General features: G+C 42.9%; 1 protein-coding gene across 1 annotated transcript in view; it reads right to left on the reverse strand.

Moving 5' to 3' along the window:
• Nucleotides 1-535: 535 nt before the first annotated feature.
• LOC112226517 (solute carrier family 17 member 9) overlaps nucleotides 536-16,100 on the reverse strand; it is a 34,421-nt gene continuing 18,856 nt past the window's right edge. Inside the window, exons 4-13 of the mRNA XM_042308000.1 lie at nucleotides 12,231-12,330; nucleotides 9,497-9,627; nucleotides 9,205-9,301; nucleotides 6,534-6,630; nucleotides 5,767-5,854; nucleotides 5,556-5,590; nucleotides 5,343-5,458; nucleotides 1,731-1,786; nucleotides 1,592-1,621; nucleotides 536-1,155 (exon numbers count right to left, since the gene is read on the reverse strand). Coding sequence (XP_042163934.1) covers nucleotides 977-1,155; nucleotides 1,592-1,621; nucleotides 1,731-1,786; nucleotides 5,343-5,458; nucleotides 5,556-5,590; nucleotides 5,767-5,854; nucleotides 6,534-6,630; nucleotides 9,205-9,301; nucleotides 9,497-9,627; nucleotides 12,231-12,330 — 929 coding nt within the window. The 3' untranslated portion in view covers nucleotides 536-976. The remainder of the gene's footprint in view (nucleotides 1,156-1,591; nucleotides 1,622-1,730; nucleotides 1,787-5,342; nucleotides 5,459-5,555; nucleotides 5,591-5,766; nucleotides 5,855-6,533; nucleotides 6,631-9,204; nucleotides 9,302-9,496; nucleotides 9,628-12,230; nucleotides 12,331-16,100) is intronic.

The following is a 16,100-nucleotide window of genomic DNA, read 5'->3' on the forward strand; positions in this document are numbered from 1 at the left end:
TTGGGGCAGGTAGCGTTCTCCTGGCATCCGCAAAACCCAGATTCGTCCATCAGACTGCCAGATGGTAAAATGTGATTCATCGCTCCAGAGAACGCATGTTCCAGAGTCCAATGGCAGGAAGCTTTACACCACTCCGCCCGACACATGGCATTGTGCATGTGACTGCTCGGCCATGGAAACCCATTTCATGAAGCTCCCGACAGTTCTGCTGACGTTGCTTCCAGAGGCAGTTTGGAACTCGGTAGTGAAAATTGTAACCGAGGACAGATGATTTCTACGTGCTTCAGTACTCGACAGTCCCGTTCTGTGAGCTTGTGTGGCACCATTTTGCGACCGTTGTGGAAACGTCTAAGAGCAACACCACGATAACAGCACTGACAGTTGACTGGGGCAGCTCTAAGAGTTGACCGGGGAAGCTCTAACAGTTGACCGGGGAAGCTCTAACAGTTGACCGGGGAAGCTCTAACAGTTGACCGGGGAAGCTCTAGCAGGGCAGACATTAGACAAACTGGTGACATCCTATGACGGTGCCAAGTTGAAAGTCACTGAGCTCTTCAGTAAGGCCATTCTACTGTGCTAATGTTTGTCTATAGAGATGACATGGCTGTGTGCTTGTCAGCAACAGGTGTAGCTGAAATTGCCACATCCACAAATGTCTATATAGAGAGAAACAATTGAGTTGTTAAATTAATATAGAAGAAACACTGACTATGATCTGATAAACATCTAGGATTGACTTTCACTACTGTTTCACTTCTTTCACTTCTAAAATTCTGATGTGGATGTTTTGATACATTCAACAGACCAAGGCTCTCGCTGTTCTCTTTCTATATTTAAGTGTCCAGTGTGCATTCTGTGGTACATGGGCATAGGTTATGGTCCTGTTTTGGGGACTCAGATGTGGATAGTGTGGGACCTGGTCCCGTTTTGGCCCCTCAGTTTAAAAGGTGGTTGTTGAGGGACCAGGGCTTGGGACTCAGATGTGGATGTCGTGGTAGTGGCCCTTGGAAGAGTCCATGTCGACCCGGCGGGCCTCAGCGAAGGCCAGGAAGGTGACCAGGCCCACCAGGTTCACCACAGTGATGAGGGTGAAGACAGACGCCCACGACCCCGTAGCCTCAATCAGATACCCCGAGAAATACACCATCAGCACACCTGGAGAAACACAATCAGATACGCAGAGGAATACGGCATTAGGAGACAGTACAAGCACGCACAAACTGAGCAGTTTCAGACTACGGCATATCATATCAACAAATGCCAGTTCAGCCTCCCATTCCCAGTTGTGTGAGGTATAAGTAAACGGTTTCAAAATGCCCCTTCCCCCTACGGTGCCCTAACTGTCATCTTCTACTCCCTCAATTATTTATCTGACACAAACTCTATTATCACTCCGGTATGAAATATGCATGGAGCATTGGAGCCAATGAGACTGACAAGAGACACAACCCAAAGTCCTGCCTTTAGAACCATCAGATGAATTATTCATCACCACCTCATGAAAGGACAACACAACTGATCCTGGAACTGTTGGTGAACCATTCATCACAGATGTTTCCGCTTTGGTTTGTCCCTCAATGAACATGCTTACCTGAGAATGCTCCACAGGTATTCATAACACCTGCAATGAAAAATAGATACATGATTCATTTGTAATATTTGACAGGACTGTAATATTCATCAATCAAATCTGCTGAGAGGTGGATAAATGAGCCACCGGTGTAACATACCAAACAGAGCCCCAGCACATGACGGAGCCAGGTCCTGAACATTCACAGACACACCGCTGAAGTACAGACACAAGACACGTTACTGTCTGCTGGTGTAACATACCAAACAGAGCCCCAGGTGTTAAAAAGACTCCCTATATTTACTGCCCCAGTAGACAAGGTGTTAAACAGACTCCCTATATTTACTGCCCCAGTAGGTGTTAAACAGACTCCCTATATTTACTGCCCCAGTAGACAAGGTGTTAAACAGACTCCCTATATTTACTGCCCCAGTAGACAAGGTGTTAAACAGACTCCCCATATGTACTGCCCCAGTAGACAAGGTGTTAAAAAGACTCCCTATATTTACTGCCCCAGTAGGTGTTAAACAGACTCCCTATATTTACTGCCCCAGTAGGTGTTAAACAGACTCCCTATATTTACTGCCCCAGTAGACAAGGTATTAAAAAGACTCCCTATATTTACTGCCCCAGTAGGTGTTAAACAGACTCCCTATATTTACTGCCCCAGTAGGTATTAAACAGACTCCCTATATTTACTGCCCCAGTAGGTGTTAAACAGACTCCCTATATTTACTGCCCCAGTAGGTGTTAAAACAGACTCCCTATATTTACTGCCCCAGTAGACAAGGTGTTAAACAGACTCCCTATATTTACTGCCCCAGTAGGTGTTAAACAGACTCCCTATATTTACTGCCCCAGTAGACAAGGTGTTAAAAAGACTCCCTATATTTACTGCCCCAGTAGGTGTTAAAACAGACTCCCTATATTTACTGCCCCAGTAGGTGTTAAACAGACTCCCTATATTTACTGCCCCAGTAAACAGACTCCCTATATTTAGCCCCAGTAGGTGTTAAACAGACTCCCTATATTTACTGCCCCAGTAGGTGTTAAACAGACTCCCTATATTTACTGCCCCAGTAGGTGTTAAACAGACTCCCTATATTTACTGCCCCAGTAGGTGTTAAACAGACTCCCTATATTTACTGCCCCAGTAGACAAGGTGTTAAACAGACTCCCTATATTTACTGCCCCAGTAGGTGTTAAACAGACTCCCTATATTTACTGCCCCAGTAGGTGTTAAACAGACTCCCTATATTTACTGCCCCAGTAGGTGTTAAACAGACTCCCTATATTTACTGCCCCAGTAGGTGTTAAACAGACTCCCTATATTTACTGCCCCAGTAGGTGTTAAACAGACTCCCTATATTTACTGCCCCAGTAGGTGTTAAACAGACTCCCTATATTTACTGCCCCAGTAGGTGTTAAACAGACTCCCTATATTTACTGCCCCAGTAGGTGTTAAACAGACTCCCTATATTTACTGCCCCAGTAGGTGTTAAACAGACTCCCTATATTTACTGCCCCAGTAGGTGTTAAACAGACTCCCTATATTTACTGCCCCAGTAGGTGTTAAACAGACTCCCTATATTTACTGCCCCAGTAGGTGTTAAACAGACTCCCTATATTTACTGCCCCAGTAGGTGTTAAACAGACTCCCTATATTTACTGCCCCAGTAGGTGTTAAACAGACTCCCTATATTTACTGCCCCAGTAGGTGTTAAACAGACTCCCTATATTTACTGCCCCAGTAGACAAGGTGTTAAACAGACTCCCTATATTTACTGCCCCAGTAGGTGTTAAACAGACTCCCTATATTTACTGCCCCAGTAGGTGTTAAACAGACTCCCTATATTTACTGCCCCAGTAGGTGTTAAACAGACTCCCTATATTTACTGCCCCAGTAGGTGTTAAACAGACTCCCTATATTTACTGCCCCAGTAGGCGTTAAACAGACTCCCTATATTTACTGCCCCAGTAGGCGTTAAACAGACTCCCTATATTTACTGCCCCAGTAGGCGTTAAACAGACTCCCTATATTTACTGCCCCAGACAAGGCGTTAAACAGACTCCCTATATTTACTGCCCCAGTAGGTGTTAAACAGACTCCCTATATTTACTGCCCCAGTAGACAAGGTGTTAACAGACTCCCTATATTTACTGCCCCAGTAGGTGTTAAACAGACTCCCTATATTTACTGCCCCAGTAGACAAGGTGTTAAACAGACTCCCTATATTTACTGCCCCAGTAGGTGTTAAACAGACTCCCTATATTTACTGCCCCAGTAGGTGTTAAACAGACTCCCTATATTTACTGCCCCAGTAGGCGTTAAACAGACTCCCTATATTTACTGCCCCAGTAGACAAGGTGTTAAACAGACTCCCTATATTTACTGCCCCAGTAGGTGTTAAACAGACTCCCTATATTTACTGCCCCAGTAGACAAGGTGTTAAACAGACTCCCTATATTTACTGCCCCAGTAGGTGTTAAACAGACTCCCTATATTTACTGCCCCAGTAGGTGTTAAACAGACTCCCTATATTTACTGCCCCAGTAGGTGTTAAACAGACTCCCTATATTTACTGCCCCAGTAGGTGTTAAACAGACTCCCTATATTTACTGCCCCAGTAGACAAGGTGTTAAACAGACTCCCTATATTTACTGCCCCAGTAGGTGTTAAACAGACTCCCTATATTTACTGCCCCAGTAGGTGTTAAACAGACTCCCTATATTTACTGCCCCAGTAGGTGTTAAACAGACTCCCTATATTTACTGCCCCAGTAGACAAGGTGTTAAACAGACTCCCTATATTTACTGCCCCAGTAGACAAGGTGTTAAAACAGACTCCCTATATTTACTGCCCCAGTAGACAAGGTGTTAAACAGACTCCCTATATTTACTGCCCCAGTAGGTGTTAAAACAGACTCCCTATATTTACTGCCCCAGTAGACAAGGTGTTAAACAGACTCCCTATATTTACTGCCCCAGTAGGTGTTAAACAGACTCCCTATATTTACTGCCCCAGTAGGTGTTAAACAGACTCCCTATATTTACTGCCCCAGTAGGTGTTAAACAGACTCCCTATATTTACTGCCCCAGTAGGTGTTAAACAGACTCCCCATATTTACTGCCCCAGTAGACAAGGCGTTAAAAAGACTCCCTATATTTACTGCCCCAGTAGACAAGGTGTTAAACAGACTCCCTATATTTACTGCCCCAGTAGGTGTTAAACAGACTCCCTATATTTACTGCCCCAGTAGGTGTTAAACAGACTCCCTATATTTTCTTCCTCAGTGGATAAGGTGTAATACAGACTCCCTATATTTTCTGCTCCAGTAGATATGGTGTAATACAGACTCCCTATCTTTGTCACCTGAACATATTAAACCCTATAAAACTGAGATATAAGTGGAACTACATAGTCGCTGTTAAAGCGCTTGTGAGGGGGTGATTATGTTTATATGACCCATTCCACTGTTGGTTATTATCTACATCCTGCATCATTCATTTACATCCTTGTACACTTCCAGGATCAAACAGCGTAGCCCTCAAGGGATAGTACCGGTGGCTGAATATGGTCCTAGATGATAGACACTAGGCCTAGGAGCGGATTTGGGGACGAGCATCAGTATCTGTGGCTGAATATGGTCCTAGATGATAGACACTAGGCCTAGGAGCGGATTTGGGGACGAGCATCGGTATCTGTGGCTGAATATGGTCCTAGATGATAGACACTAGGCCTAGGAGCGGATTTGGGGACGAGCATCGGTACCTGTGGCTGAAGGTGGTGAGGCCCATGGTGGCAGAGACAAAGGCCACAGCTGTGGGGAAGGTGGTGGTGCCACACAGCAGGAGGGTAAACACACTGGACACACCCATGGAGAAGAACTGACCAGGACACAAGGAGAGGAAAGGTGAGGAGAGGAAAGGCAAAGTGAACTAGTAATGCCAATGTGGGCATTGAATCGGAAACAAGCTACAATACCTGCATAAGCTTCCTCACAGCAGCAGTGTCAAACCCTAGAGACAGAGAGAGAAAGAGACAAAGAGAAAGAGACGTGGGACAGATCAATAGTTAAAAACCTTGACAATCGTATAAGGGTACCAACTTCGACTGATTACAATCAGTAAAACAAAAGTAAAACATTCACATCATTTGTTTCCTGATGACAAATAGTTGATATCTCTGGCATTACCTCGGCTGATAAGGTGGTCAGAGAGACAGCCACTGAAGAGAGAAGAGGGGATGGCCACAAACCATGGGATAACATTAAACACCCAACCCTGCGGGGAGAACACCATAACATTAAACACCCAACCCTGCGGGGAGAACACCATAACATTAAACACCCAACCCTGCGGGGAGAACACCATAACATTAAACACCCAACCCTGCGGGGAGAACACCATAACATTAAACACCCAACCCTGCGGGGAGAACACCATAACATTAAACACCCAACCCTGCGGGGAGAACACCATAACATTAAACACCCAACCCTGCGGGGAGAACACCATAATATTAAACACCCAACCCTGCGGGGAGAACACCATAATATTAAACACCCAACCCTGCGGGGAGAACACCATAACATTTCACACCAAGAACGCTGATATGAGCTCAGACATGTATGACATTAATACCCTATACGTTTGTTAAGAGATAGTGATCCAACTTGGCAAACATCTAAGTTGGGGGAATATCAGAGTTCCTTAGCTAGCAGAGTTTTATGTCTACACCGTGTCTACAGCGCCCTCTCTTGGTTTACTCAGTGGTATTACACAGGTCTGTCAGATGCAGGGGGGTCTGACTAGATTTGAGCCATTTTGTATGTACACTTTCAAGTGTGTCTGTTGTCTTTGCCATTCCAACCTTGAACTCCAATGTGGTATTTCAAGTTTTGTTTTGCCTCGTCTTCTGAAGGAATGGGTTGGGAGAAGAGGGATGGAGGGAGCAAGTTACCTTGGCATCAGGGAAGGTGTCCTTGAAGTAAGTCGGTAGCCATGACAACATTGTGAAGAAGGTGCTCGCAGTGCAAAGGTGCGTAATAATCACAGCACTGAAGGGAGGATAATGGAGACAGAGACAGAGAGAGAGACAGAGACAGAGAGAGACGGAGCAAACAAATATAATTAAGTTAGTGTACCACTTCTATGACTCATAGGCTACTCTTTTTAAAGCTCAAAATATTCCACAGCAGTTCCTACTTTTACTGGCTGAAATAACTTACGTATGGGTCACCACTACAGTTATATTAATGTGCAACATAAAAACAAGCAACATCAGTATATTTACTGTACATTTTTATGGGTCACCACTACAGTTATATTAATGTGCAACATAAAAACAAGCAACATCAGTATATTTACTGTACATTTATGGGTCACCACTACAGTTATATTAATGTGCTTGTGCAACATGACAAAAACAAGCAACATCAGTACGTTTACTGTACATTTATGGAGACACCACTACAGTTATATTAGAGAGAGACAGAGACAGAAAAACAAGCAACAGACAGTATATTTACAGAGACAGAGAGAGTCAGAGACAGAGAGTTACATTAATGTGCAGAGACAGAAAAACAAGACAGAACAGACAGAGACGAGAGACAGAGACAGAGGGTCACCAGACAGTTATATTAATGTGCAGAACAGAGAGAGAAAACAAGCAACAGAGTATAGAGACAGAGACAGAGACAGTCACCAGAGACAGTTATATTAAGAGTGCAGAGACAGACATAAAAACAGAGACAACATCACAGATAGAGACAGAGACATTTAGAGAGACACCAGAGAGACAATTATATTAAGTGACAGAGACAACAGAGAAAACAAGCAGACAGATCAGTATATTTACAGAGACATTTAGGGTCAGAGACAATTATATTACAGTGCTTGAGCAGACAGAAAAACAAGCAGACAGCAGTATATTTACTGTACATTTAGGGTCAGAGACAGACAAGACATATTAAGACAGAGACAGAGTGCAACATAAAAACAAGACAGACATCAGTATAGAGACAGAGACAGACAGAGAGAGACACCAGAGACAGAGACATATTAATGTGACTTGTGCAGACAGAGACAGAAAGACAGAGACAACAGAGACAGAGACTGTACATTTAGTCACCAGAGACAGTTATATTAACAGAGACAGAGAGAGCAGACATAAAAACAAGCAACATCAGAGACGAGAGACAGAGACATTTAGAGACAGAGACACCAGAGACAGAGATATTAATGAGACAGAGCAGACATAAAAACAGAGACAACATCAGAGACGAGAGACAGAGACAGAGAGAGACAGGTCACCACTACAGTTATATTAATGTGCAACATAAAAACAGAACATCAGAGACATTTACAGAGAGAGACAGAGACAGGGTCAGACAGAGACAGTTATATTAAGACAGAGAGAGCAGAGACAGAGAAAACAAGCAACATCAGATATTTACAGAGAGAGACATTTAGAGGGTCAGAGACAGAGACAGATATAGAAGAGCTTGTGCAACATAAAAACAAGCAACATCAGTATATTTAGTAGATTTATGGGTCAGACAGAGACAGTTATATTAATGAGCAGAGAGTGCAACAGAAAAACAGAGACAGACAGAGACAGTATATTTAGAGTACATTTATGGGTCACCACTACAGAGACATTAATGAGCAGAGACATAAAAACAAGCAACATCAGTATATTTACTGTACATTTATGAGAGTCACCAGAGACAGTTATATTAAGTGCAGAGACAGACAGAAAAACAAGACAAGACAGTATAGAGACAGAGACAGAGGGTCACCAGAGACAGAGATAGACAGAGACAGAGAGAGACAGAGACAGAGAAGACAGAGACAGAGAGACAGAGACAGTTTAGAGACAGAGGGAGAGACAGAGACAGAGACAGAGAGAGACAGAGACAGAGAGAGACGGAGCAAACAAATATAATTAAGTTAGTGTACCACTTCTATGACTCATAGGCTACTCTTTTTAAAGCTCAAAATATTCCACAGCAGTTCCTACTTTTACTGGCTGAAATTTATGGGTCACCACTACAGTTATATTAATGTGCAACATAAAAACAAGCAACATCAGTATATTTACTGTACATTTATGGGTCACCACTACAGTTATATTAATGTGCTTGTGCAACATAAAAACAAGCAACATCAGTATATTTACTGTACATTTATGGGTCACCACTACAGTTATATTAATGTGCAACATAAAAACAAGCAACATCAGTATATTTACTGTACATTTATGCAGAGTGTTTAAATAGCTCTCTCTCCACTGAGTTTCGCTCATTCAAGAACTGAACAGTGTCAGCCCGTGCTGCAAATCCATGCTCACACCAACCCCCACCTACACAGTCAGTGACATCTGCTTTTCTGTTCAGTGGTTCATTTTCCTATCAAGGTGTGGTTTAGCCATTACAGGAAATAACACCAACCAACCAACCATTTCTGTCATTGTAAACAGGGCAGATCAGTTGCACGGACTGCCATGGGGTTCTATAAATAACAGCCAATAGAGACAGGCACAGAGGATAGAATGAAGCCTTTATGTGAGACGGAAACATCTACAGGGAAGTGAGCTGATCATAGAGGATTGTGTTTGGGCCTTATCTCACCAGACAGCAGGTTGTTTGAAGAGACGTAGCCAGTGTCTCCTGGAGAGGTTGGACCGGGGCCCTCCACGACCCAGCGACTCCAATGTGATGACAGGTCCTGGAACACACACACACAAAGAAAGAGAAGTCTGAGCTCAATGTGGAGCTCAGAGGAAGTTCATGACAACAATAGGAGCAGATGGCTACAAAGCAACAATGAAGCAGCACTTACCCAAAATAGTCTAGCTGTGAAATGAAAGTGTTCAGTTTCAGTAAGATATGCATGTGGTCATTACACCTACACACTCCTTACCTTCCCCTCGGAGCAGGTATTTCCATATGCAGTACGCCCAGAGGACAGAGAGCAGACCAGACACATAGAACACACTCTCCCAACCATACAGGTCCAGCATGAGGGAACCAGCCCCCCCAATCACCAGTGTCCTGCAGGAGACAACAGCACTGGTCATACACTCAAACTGTAGTGTTGGATTGTTTTTTTACTGCAATGGCAAAACAAGACCATCTGTGGACAACTCCTGACTGGAGACGGAACATCTGTGGCTCCCTGATGAGTCGTTTATGGCCAGCCCGAAATGACATCCCCCGGCAACTCCAATGACAAACAGCTGACCCTGGCTTCCATAACAACAGCAGCACTTAAAACACCTCGGTAAAAACTGCTCGAAGGCACAGATCTAGGATCAGCGTACCCTCCCTCAATCATACTCTTTAAACACCAGTGGGGGAAACAAAAAACGGAGCTCAAGGCGGGGGAAGGCTTGCAAAGCTTCTGGTAATTTACCAAAGTTACAGGAATCTTCGGTAATATCAAAATGAATTGATATACAGTATTCATTTTTTCCCATATTATCCATGAGTTTCTTGTGGATAGAATATATGGTTCAAGAGAAAATAGACTAATTAATGAAAAAAGCATCTATTCAACAATGGCATTATAACTCTTCCAACGAAGGCATTTTTCCACAACTGACACCAGTTTGGTGCCAAAAAATCTACAACACAAAAGAAAGGAAGTTGGATGCTGAAACCCTCATATTAAACAAACTGTAGAAGTAAATGAAGTCGATGCTGGATAGTAAGCAACGCTCGAAAAGCCTTACTGCAAACAAACTTCCAGAAATAATTAAGGCACTCATGTAGTGAAAACATTAAGAAGCCTTTATTGTTTTACGGCCAAGAATAAGAAAATACTGATGCGTTGCGACTATAACAGCCTTCATCAGGAGAATAGTGGTGTATATCAGGAGAATAACGCGTGTATATCCTGGCTTTTTGGGCAGTGTTTACTGTATAGCATCAACTTCTTTTTGCTCTACAGTATTTCATCCCATGATCAAAGAGCACCTCGTGGATGAACTAAAAACCAAAGTGATCCTCTCCTGTGTCTCTACATTAAACATATTATATTTAGGATAACGTTTTACAGCTTTGTTGTTCCAATGTTATTTGATTAATAATATATTCAACATGTATAAAGGCCATACAGAGGGACAGAGATAATTACACACTGGGGTCAAGCTTCCTGCTATCCACGACCTACACACTAGGCAGTGTCAGAGGCAGAGTCAAAGACTCCAGTCACCCTAGTCATAGACTGTTCTCACTACTACTGCACAGCAAGCGGTACTGGAGCGCCAAATCTTGGTCCAAAAGGCTCCTTAACAGGTTCTACCCCCAAGCCTGCTGAAGAATTAATCAAATGGCCAACCGGACTTTTTGCATTGACCCCCCTTTATTTGTTTTTACACTGCCGCCACTTGCTGTTTATTATCAATGCAGTCACTTTACCCTGACTAACCTGTACCCCTGTATATAGTCTCATTACTAACTAGTCCCCCTGTATATAGCCTCATTACTAAACAGTACCCCTGTATATAGCCTCCTTACTAACCCGTCCCCCTGTATATAGCCTCCTTACTAACCCGTCCCCCTGTATATAGCCTCCTTACTAACCCCGTCCCCCTGTATATAGCCTCCTTACTAACCCGTCCCCCTGTATATAGCCTCATTACTAACCCGTCCCCCTGTATATAGCCTCATTACTAACCCGTCCCCCTGTATATAGTCCCCCTGTATATAGCCTCATTACTAACCCGTCCCCCTGTATATAGCCTCATTACTAACCCGTCCCCCTGTATATAGCCTCATTACTAACCCGTCCCCCTGTATATAGCCTCATTACTAACCCGTCCCCCTGTATATAGCCTCATTACTAACCCGTCCCCCTGTATATAGCCTCATTACTAAGCCCTGTAACCCCTGTATATAGCCTCATTACTAACCTGTAACCCCCCCTGTATATAGCCTCATTACTGACCTGTGCCCCTGTACATTGCCTCATTACTAACCAGTCCCCCTGTATATAGCCTCATTACTAACCTGTCCCCCTGTATATAGCCTCATTACTAACCCTGTACACCCTGTATATAGCCTCATTACTAACCCGTCCCCCTGTATATAGCCTCATTACTAACCTGTCCCCCTGTATATAGCCTCATTACTAACCCGTCCCCCTGTATATAGCCTCATTACTAACCTGTCCCCCTGTATATAGCCTCATTACTAACCTGTCCCCCTGTATATAGCCTCATTACTAACCCGTCCCCCTGTATATAGCCTCATTACTAACTGCCCCATGTATATAGCCTCATTACTAACCGGTACCCCTGTATATAGCCTCATTACTAACCAGTACCCCTGTATATAGCCTCACTGTCATTCTTTTATTTTTAATACTTTAGTTTATTTAGTAAATATTTTCTTAACTCTATTTTCTTAAAACTGCATTGTTGGATAAGGGCTTGTAAGTAAGCATTTTACAGTAAGGTACACCTGTTGTATTCGGCTCATGTGACAAATAAAATTGGATTTGATTTTACTGTGATCATTTGAAGTACCCAAAAGGGCCTCTAGATGTCTTTTGATAAATGACATAGAAATTCTTTAAAATTCTGGTAGTTTCCAGTAATATTTGCAACCCCAGATCAGCGTGGAAACAGGGAGTTTCGTAGGGCCAGACTCACCCCAGATAGGAGCCACTTCCCACAGTGCTCATGAGGAATCCTCTCTCACTCTCCACCACCTTCTGAGAACACAGGCTAACCAGAGACGGGTAGTGCACACCTGAAAGTACAGATACACAGCTCTGTTACACTATGTAGTGAGCGCAGAAAGTCTCACACATTGGTTCATTCATTTAATACGTATTTGGAAGGAATGTTCTGTATTCTGTCTTCTTTAGGCAAAATGACACAGAAAGTGGAAAACGGCAAAAGAAAAACACCATTGTCTCAAATACGAAAGCGTTGTCGCCTGCAGAGTCAAACTAATGATTCATATCCTGACAGACGCGCTTCAAATAAACATCTAAATTTAATTGTAAATACGGGTCCTTTTTCAACGATGCAGAGTTAAAGATAAAAAATGTTTAACATTTTGAATAGTGACACAATAAATAAATACTAATAATAATAATAATAATATGTAATAACATGACTATATACAGGGAGTACCAGTACTGAGTCAATATGCAGGGGTACGAGGTAATAACATGACTATATACAGGGAGTACCAGTACTGAGGTAATAACATGACTATATACAGGGAGTACCAGTACTGAGGTAATAACATGACTATATACAGGGAGTACCAGTACTGAGTCAATATGCAGGGTAACCAGAGGTAATAACATGGCTATATACAGGGAGTACCAGTACTGAGTCAATATGCAGGAGCGCGAGAAATAACATGACTATATACAGGGAGTACCAGTACTGAGGTAATAACATGGCTATATACAGGGAGTACCAGGTAGTAACATGGCTATATACAGGGAGTACCAGTACTGAGTAAATATGCAGGGGTAACGAGGTAATAACATGACTATATACAGGAGTACCAGTACTGAGTCAATATGCAGGGGTACGAGGTAATAACATGACTATATACAGGAGTACCAGTACTGAGGTAATAACATGGCTATATACAGGAGTACCAGTACTGAGTCAATATGCAGGGGTAAAGAGGTAATAACATGGCTATATACAGGAGTACCAGTACTGAGTCAATATGCAGGGGTACGAGGTAATAACATGACTATATACAGGGAGTACCAGTACTGAGTCAATATGCAGGGGTACGAGGTAATAACATGACTATATACAGGAGTACCAGTACTGAGGTAATAACATGGCTATATACAGGGAGTACCAGTACTGAGTCAATATGCAGGGGTACGAGGTAATAACATGACTATATACAGGGAGTACCAGTACTGAGTCAATATGCAGGGGTACGAGGTAATAACATGACTATATACAGGGAGTACCAGTACTGAGTCAATATGCAGGGGTACGAGGTAATAACATGGCTATATACAGGGAGTACCAGTACTGAGGTAATAACATGGCTATATACAGGGAGTACCAGTACAGAGTCAATATGCAGGGGTACGAGGTAATAACATGACTATATACAGGGAGTACCAGTACTGAGGTAATAACATGGCTATATACAGGGAGTACCAGTACAGAGTCAATATGCAGGGGTACGAGGTAATAACATGACTATATACAGGGAGTACCAGTACTGAGTCAATATGCAGGGGTACGAGGTAATAACATTACTATATACAGGGAGTACCAGTACTGAGGTAATAACATGGCTATATACAGGAGTACCAGTACTGAGTCAATATGCAGGGGTACGAGGTAATAACATGACTATATACAGGGAGTACCAGTACTGAGGTAATAACATGGCTATATACAGGGAGTACCAGTACTGAGTCAATATGCAGGGGTGAGGTAATAACATGACTATATACAGGGAGTACAGTACTGAGTCAATATGCAGGGGTACGAGGTAATAACATTACTATATACAGGAGTACCAGTACTGAGTCAATATGCAGGGGTACGAGGTAATAACATGGCTATATACAGGGAGTACCAGTACTGAGTCAATATGCAGGGGTACGAGGTAATAACATGACTATATACAGGGAGTACCAGTACTGAGGTAATAACATGGCTATATACAGGGAGTACCAGTACAGAGTCAATATGCAGGGGTACGAGGTAATAACATGACTATATACAGGGAGTACCAGTACTGAGTCAATATGCAGGGGTACGAGGTAATAACATGACTATATACAGGGAGTACCAGTACTGAGGTAATAACATGGCTATATACAGGGAGTACCAGTACTGAGTCAATATGCAGGGGTACGAGGTAATAACATGACTATATACAGGGAGTACCAGTACTGAGTCAATATGCAGGGGTACGAGGTAATAACATGACTATATACAGGGAGTACCAGTACTGAGTCAATATGCAGGGGTACGAGGTAATAACATGACTATATACAGGGAGTACCAGTACTGAGTCAATATGCAGGGGTACGAGGTAATAACATGGCTATATACAGGGAGTACCAGTACTGAGTCAATATGCAGGGGTACGAGGTAATAACATGACTATATACAGGGAGTACCAGTACTGAGTCAATATGCAGGGGTACGAGGTAATAACATGACTATATACAGGGAGTACCAGTACTGAGTCAATATGCAGGGGTACGAGGTAATAACATGACTATATACAGGGAGTACCAGTACTGAGTCAATATGCAGGGGTACGAGGTAATAACATGACTATATACAGGAGTACCAGTACTGAGTCAATATGCAGGGGTACGAGGTAATAACATGGCTATATACAGGGAGTACCAGTACTGAGTCAATATGCAGGGTACGAGGTAATAACATGACTATATACAGGAGTCCCAGTACTGAGTCAATATGCAGGGTTACGAGGTAATAACATGGCTATATACAGGGAGTACCAGTACTGAGTCAATATGCAGGGGTACGAGGTAATAACATGGCTATATACAGGGAGTACCAGTACTGAGTCAATATGCAGGGGTACGAGGTAATAACATGGCTATATACAGGGAGTACCAGTACTGAGTCAATATGCAGGGGTACGAGGTAATAACATGGCTATATACAGGGAGTACCAGTACTGAGTCAATATGCAGGGGTACGAGGTAATAACATGACTATATACAGGGAGTACCAGTACTGAGGTAATAACATGGCTATATACAGGAGTACCAGTACTGAGTCAATATGCAGGGGTACGAGGTAATAACATGACTATATACAGGGAGTACCAGTACTGAGGTAATAACATGGCTATATACAGGGAGTACCAGTACTGAGTCATTATGTAGGGGTACGAGGTAATAACATGACTATATACAGGGAGTACCAGTACTGAGTCAATATGCAGGGGTACGAGGTAATAACATGACTATATACAGGGAGTACCAGTACTGAGTCAATATGCAGGGGTACGAGGTAATAACATGACTATATACAGGGAGTACCAGTACTGAGTCAATATGCAGGGGTACGAGGTAATAACATGACTATATACAGGGAGTACCAGTACTGAGGTAATAACATGGCTATATACAGGGAGTACCAGTACTGAGTCAATATGCAGGGGTACGAGGTAATAACATGACTATATACAGGGAGTACCAGTACTGAGGTAATAACATGGCTATATACAGGGAGTACCAGTACTGAGTCAATATGTAGGGGTACGAGGTAATAACATGGCTATATACAGGGAGTACCAGTACTGAGTCAATATGCAGGGGTAGAGGTAATAACATGACTATATACAGGGAGTACCAGTACTGAGTCAATATGCAGGGGTACGAGGTAATAACATGACTATATACAGAGAGTACCAGTACTGAGGTAATAACATGGCTATATACAGGGAGTACCAGTACTGAGTCAATATGCAGGGGTACGAGGTAATAACATGGCTATATACAGGAGTACCAGTACTGAGTCAATATGCAGGGG

The sequence above is a fragment of the Oncorhynchus tshawytscha genome, linkage group LG28 (genome assembly GCF_018296145.1).
Source record: "Oncorhynchus tshawytscha isolate Ot180627B linkage group LG28, Otsh_v2.0, whole genome shotgun sequence".
NCBI lineage: Eukaryota > Metazoa > Chordata > Actinopteri > Salmoniformes > Salmonidae > Oncorhynchus > Oncorhynchus tshawytscha.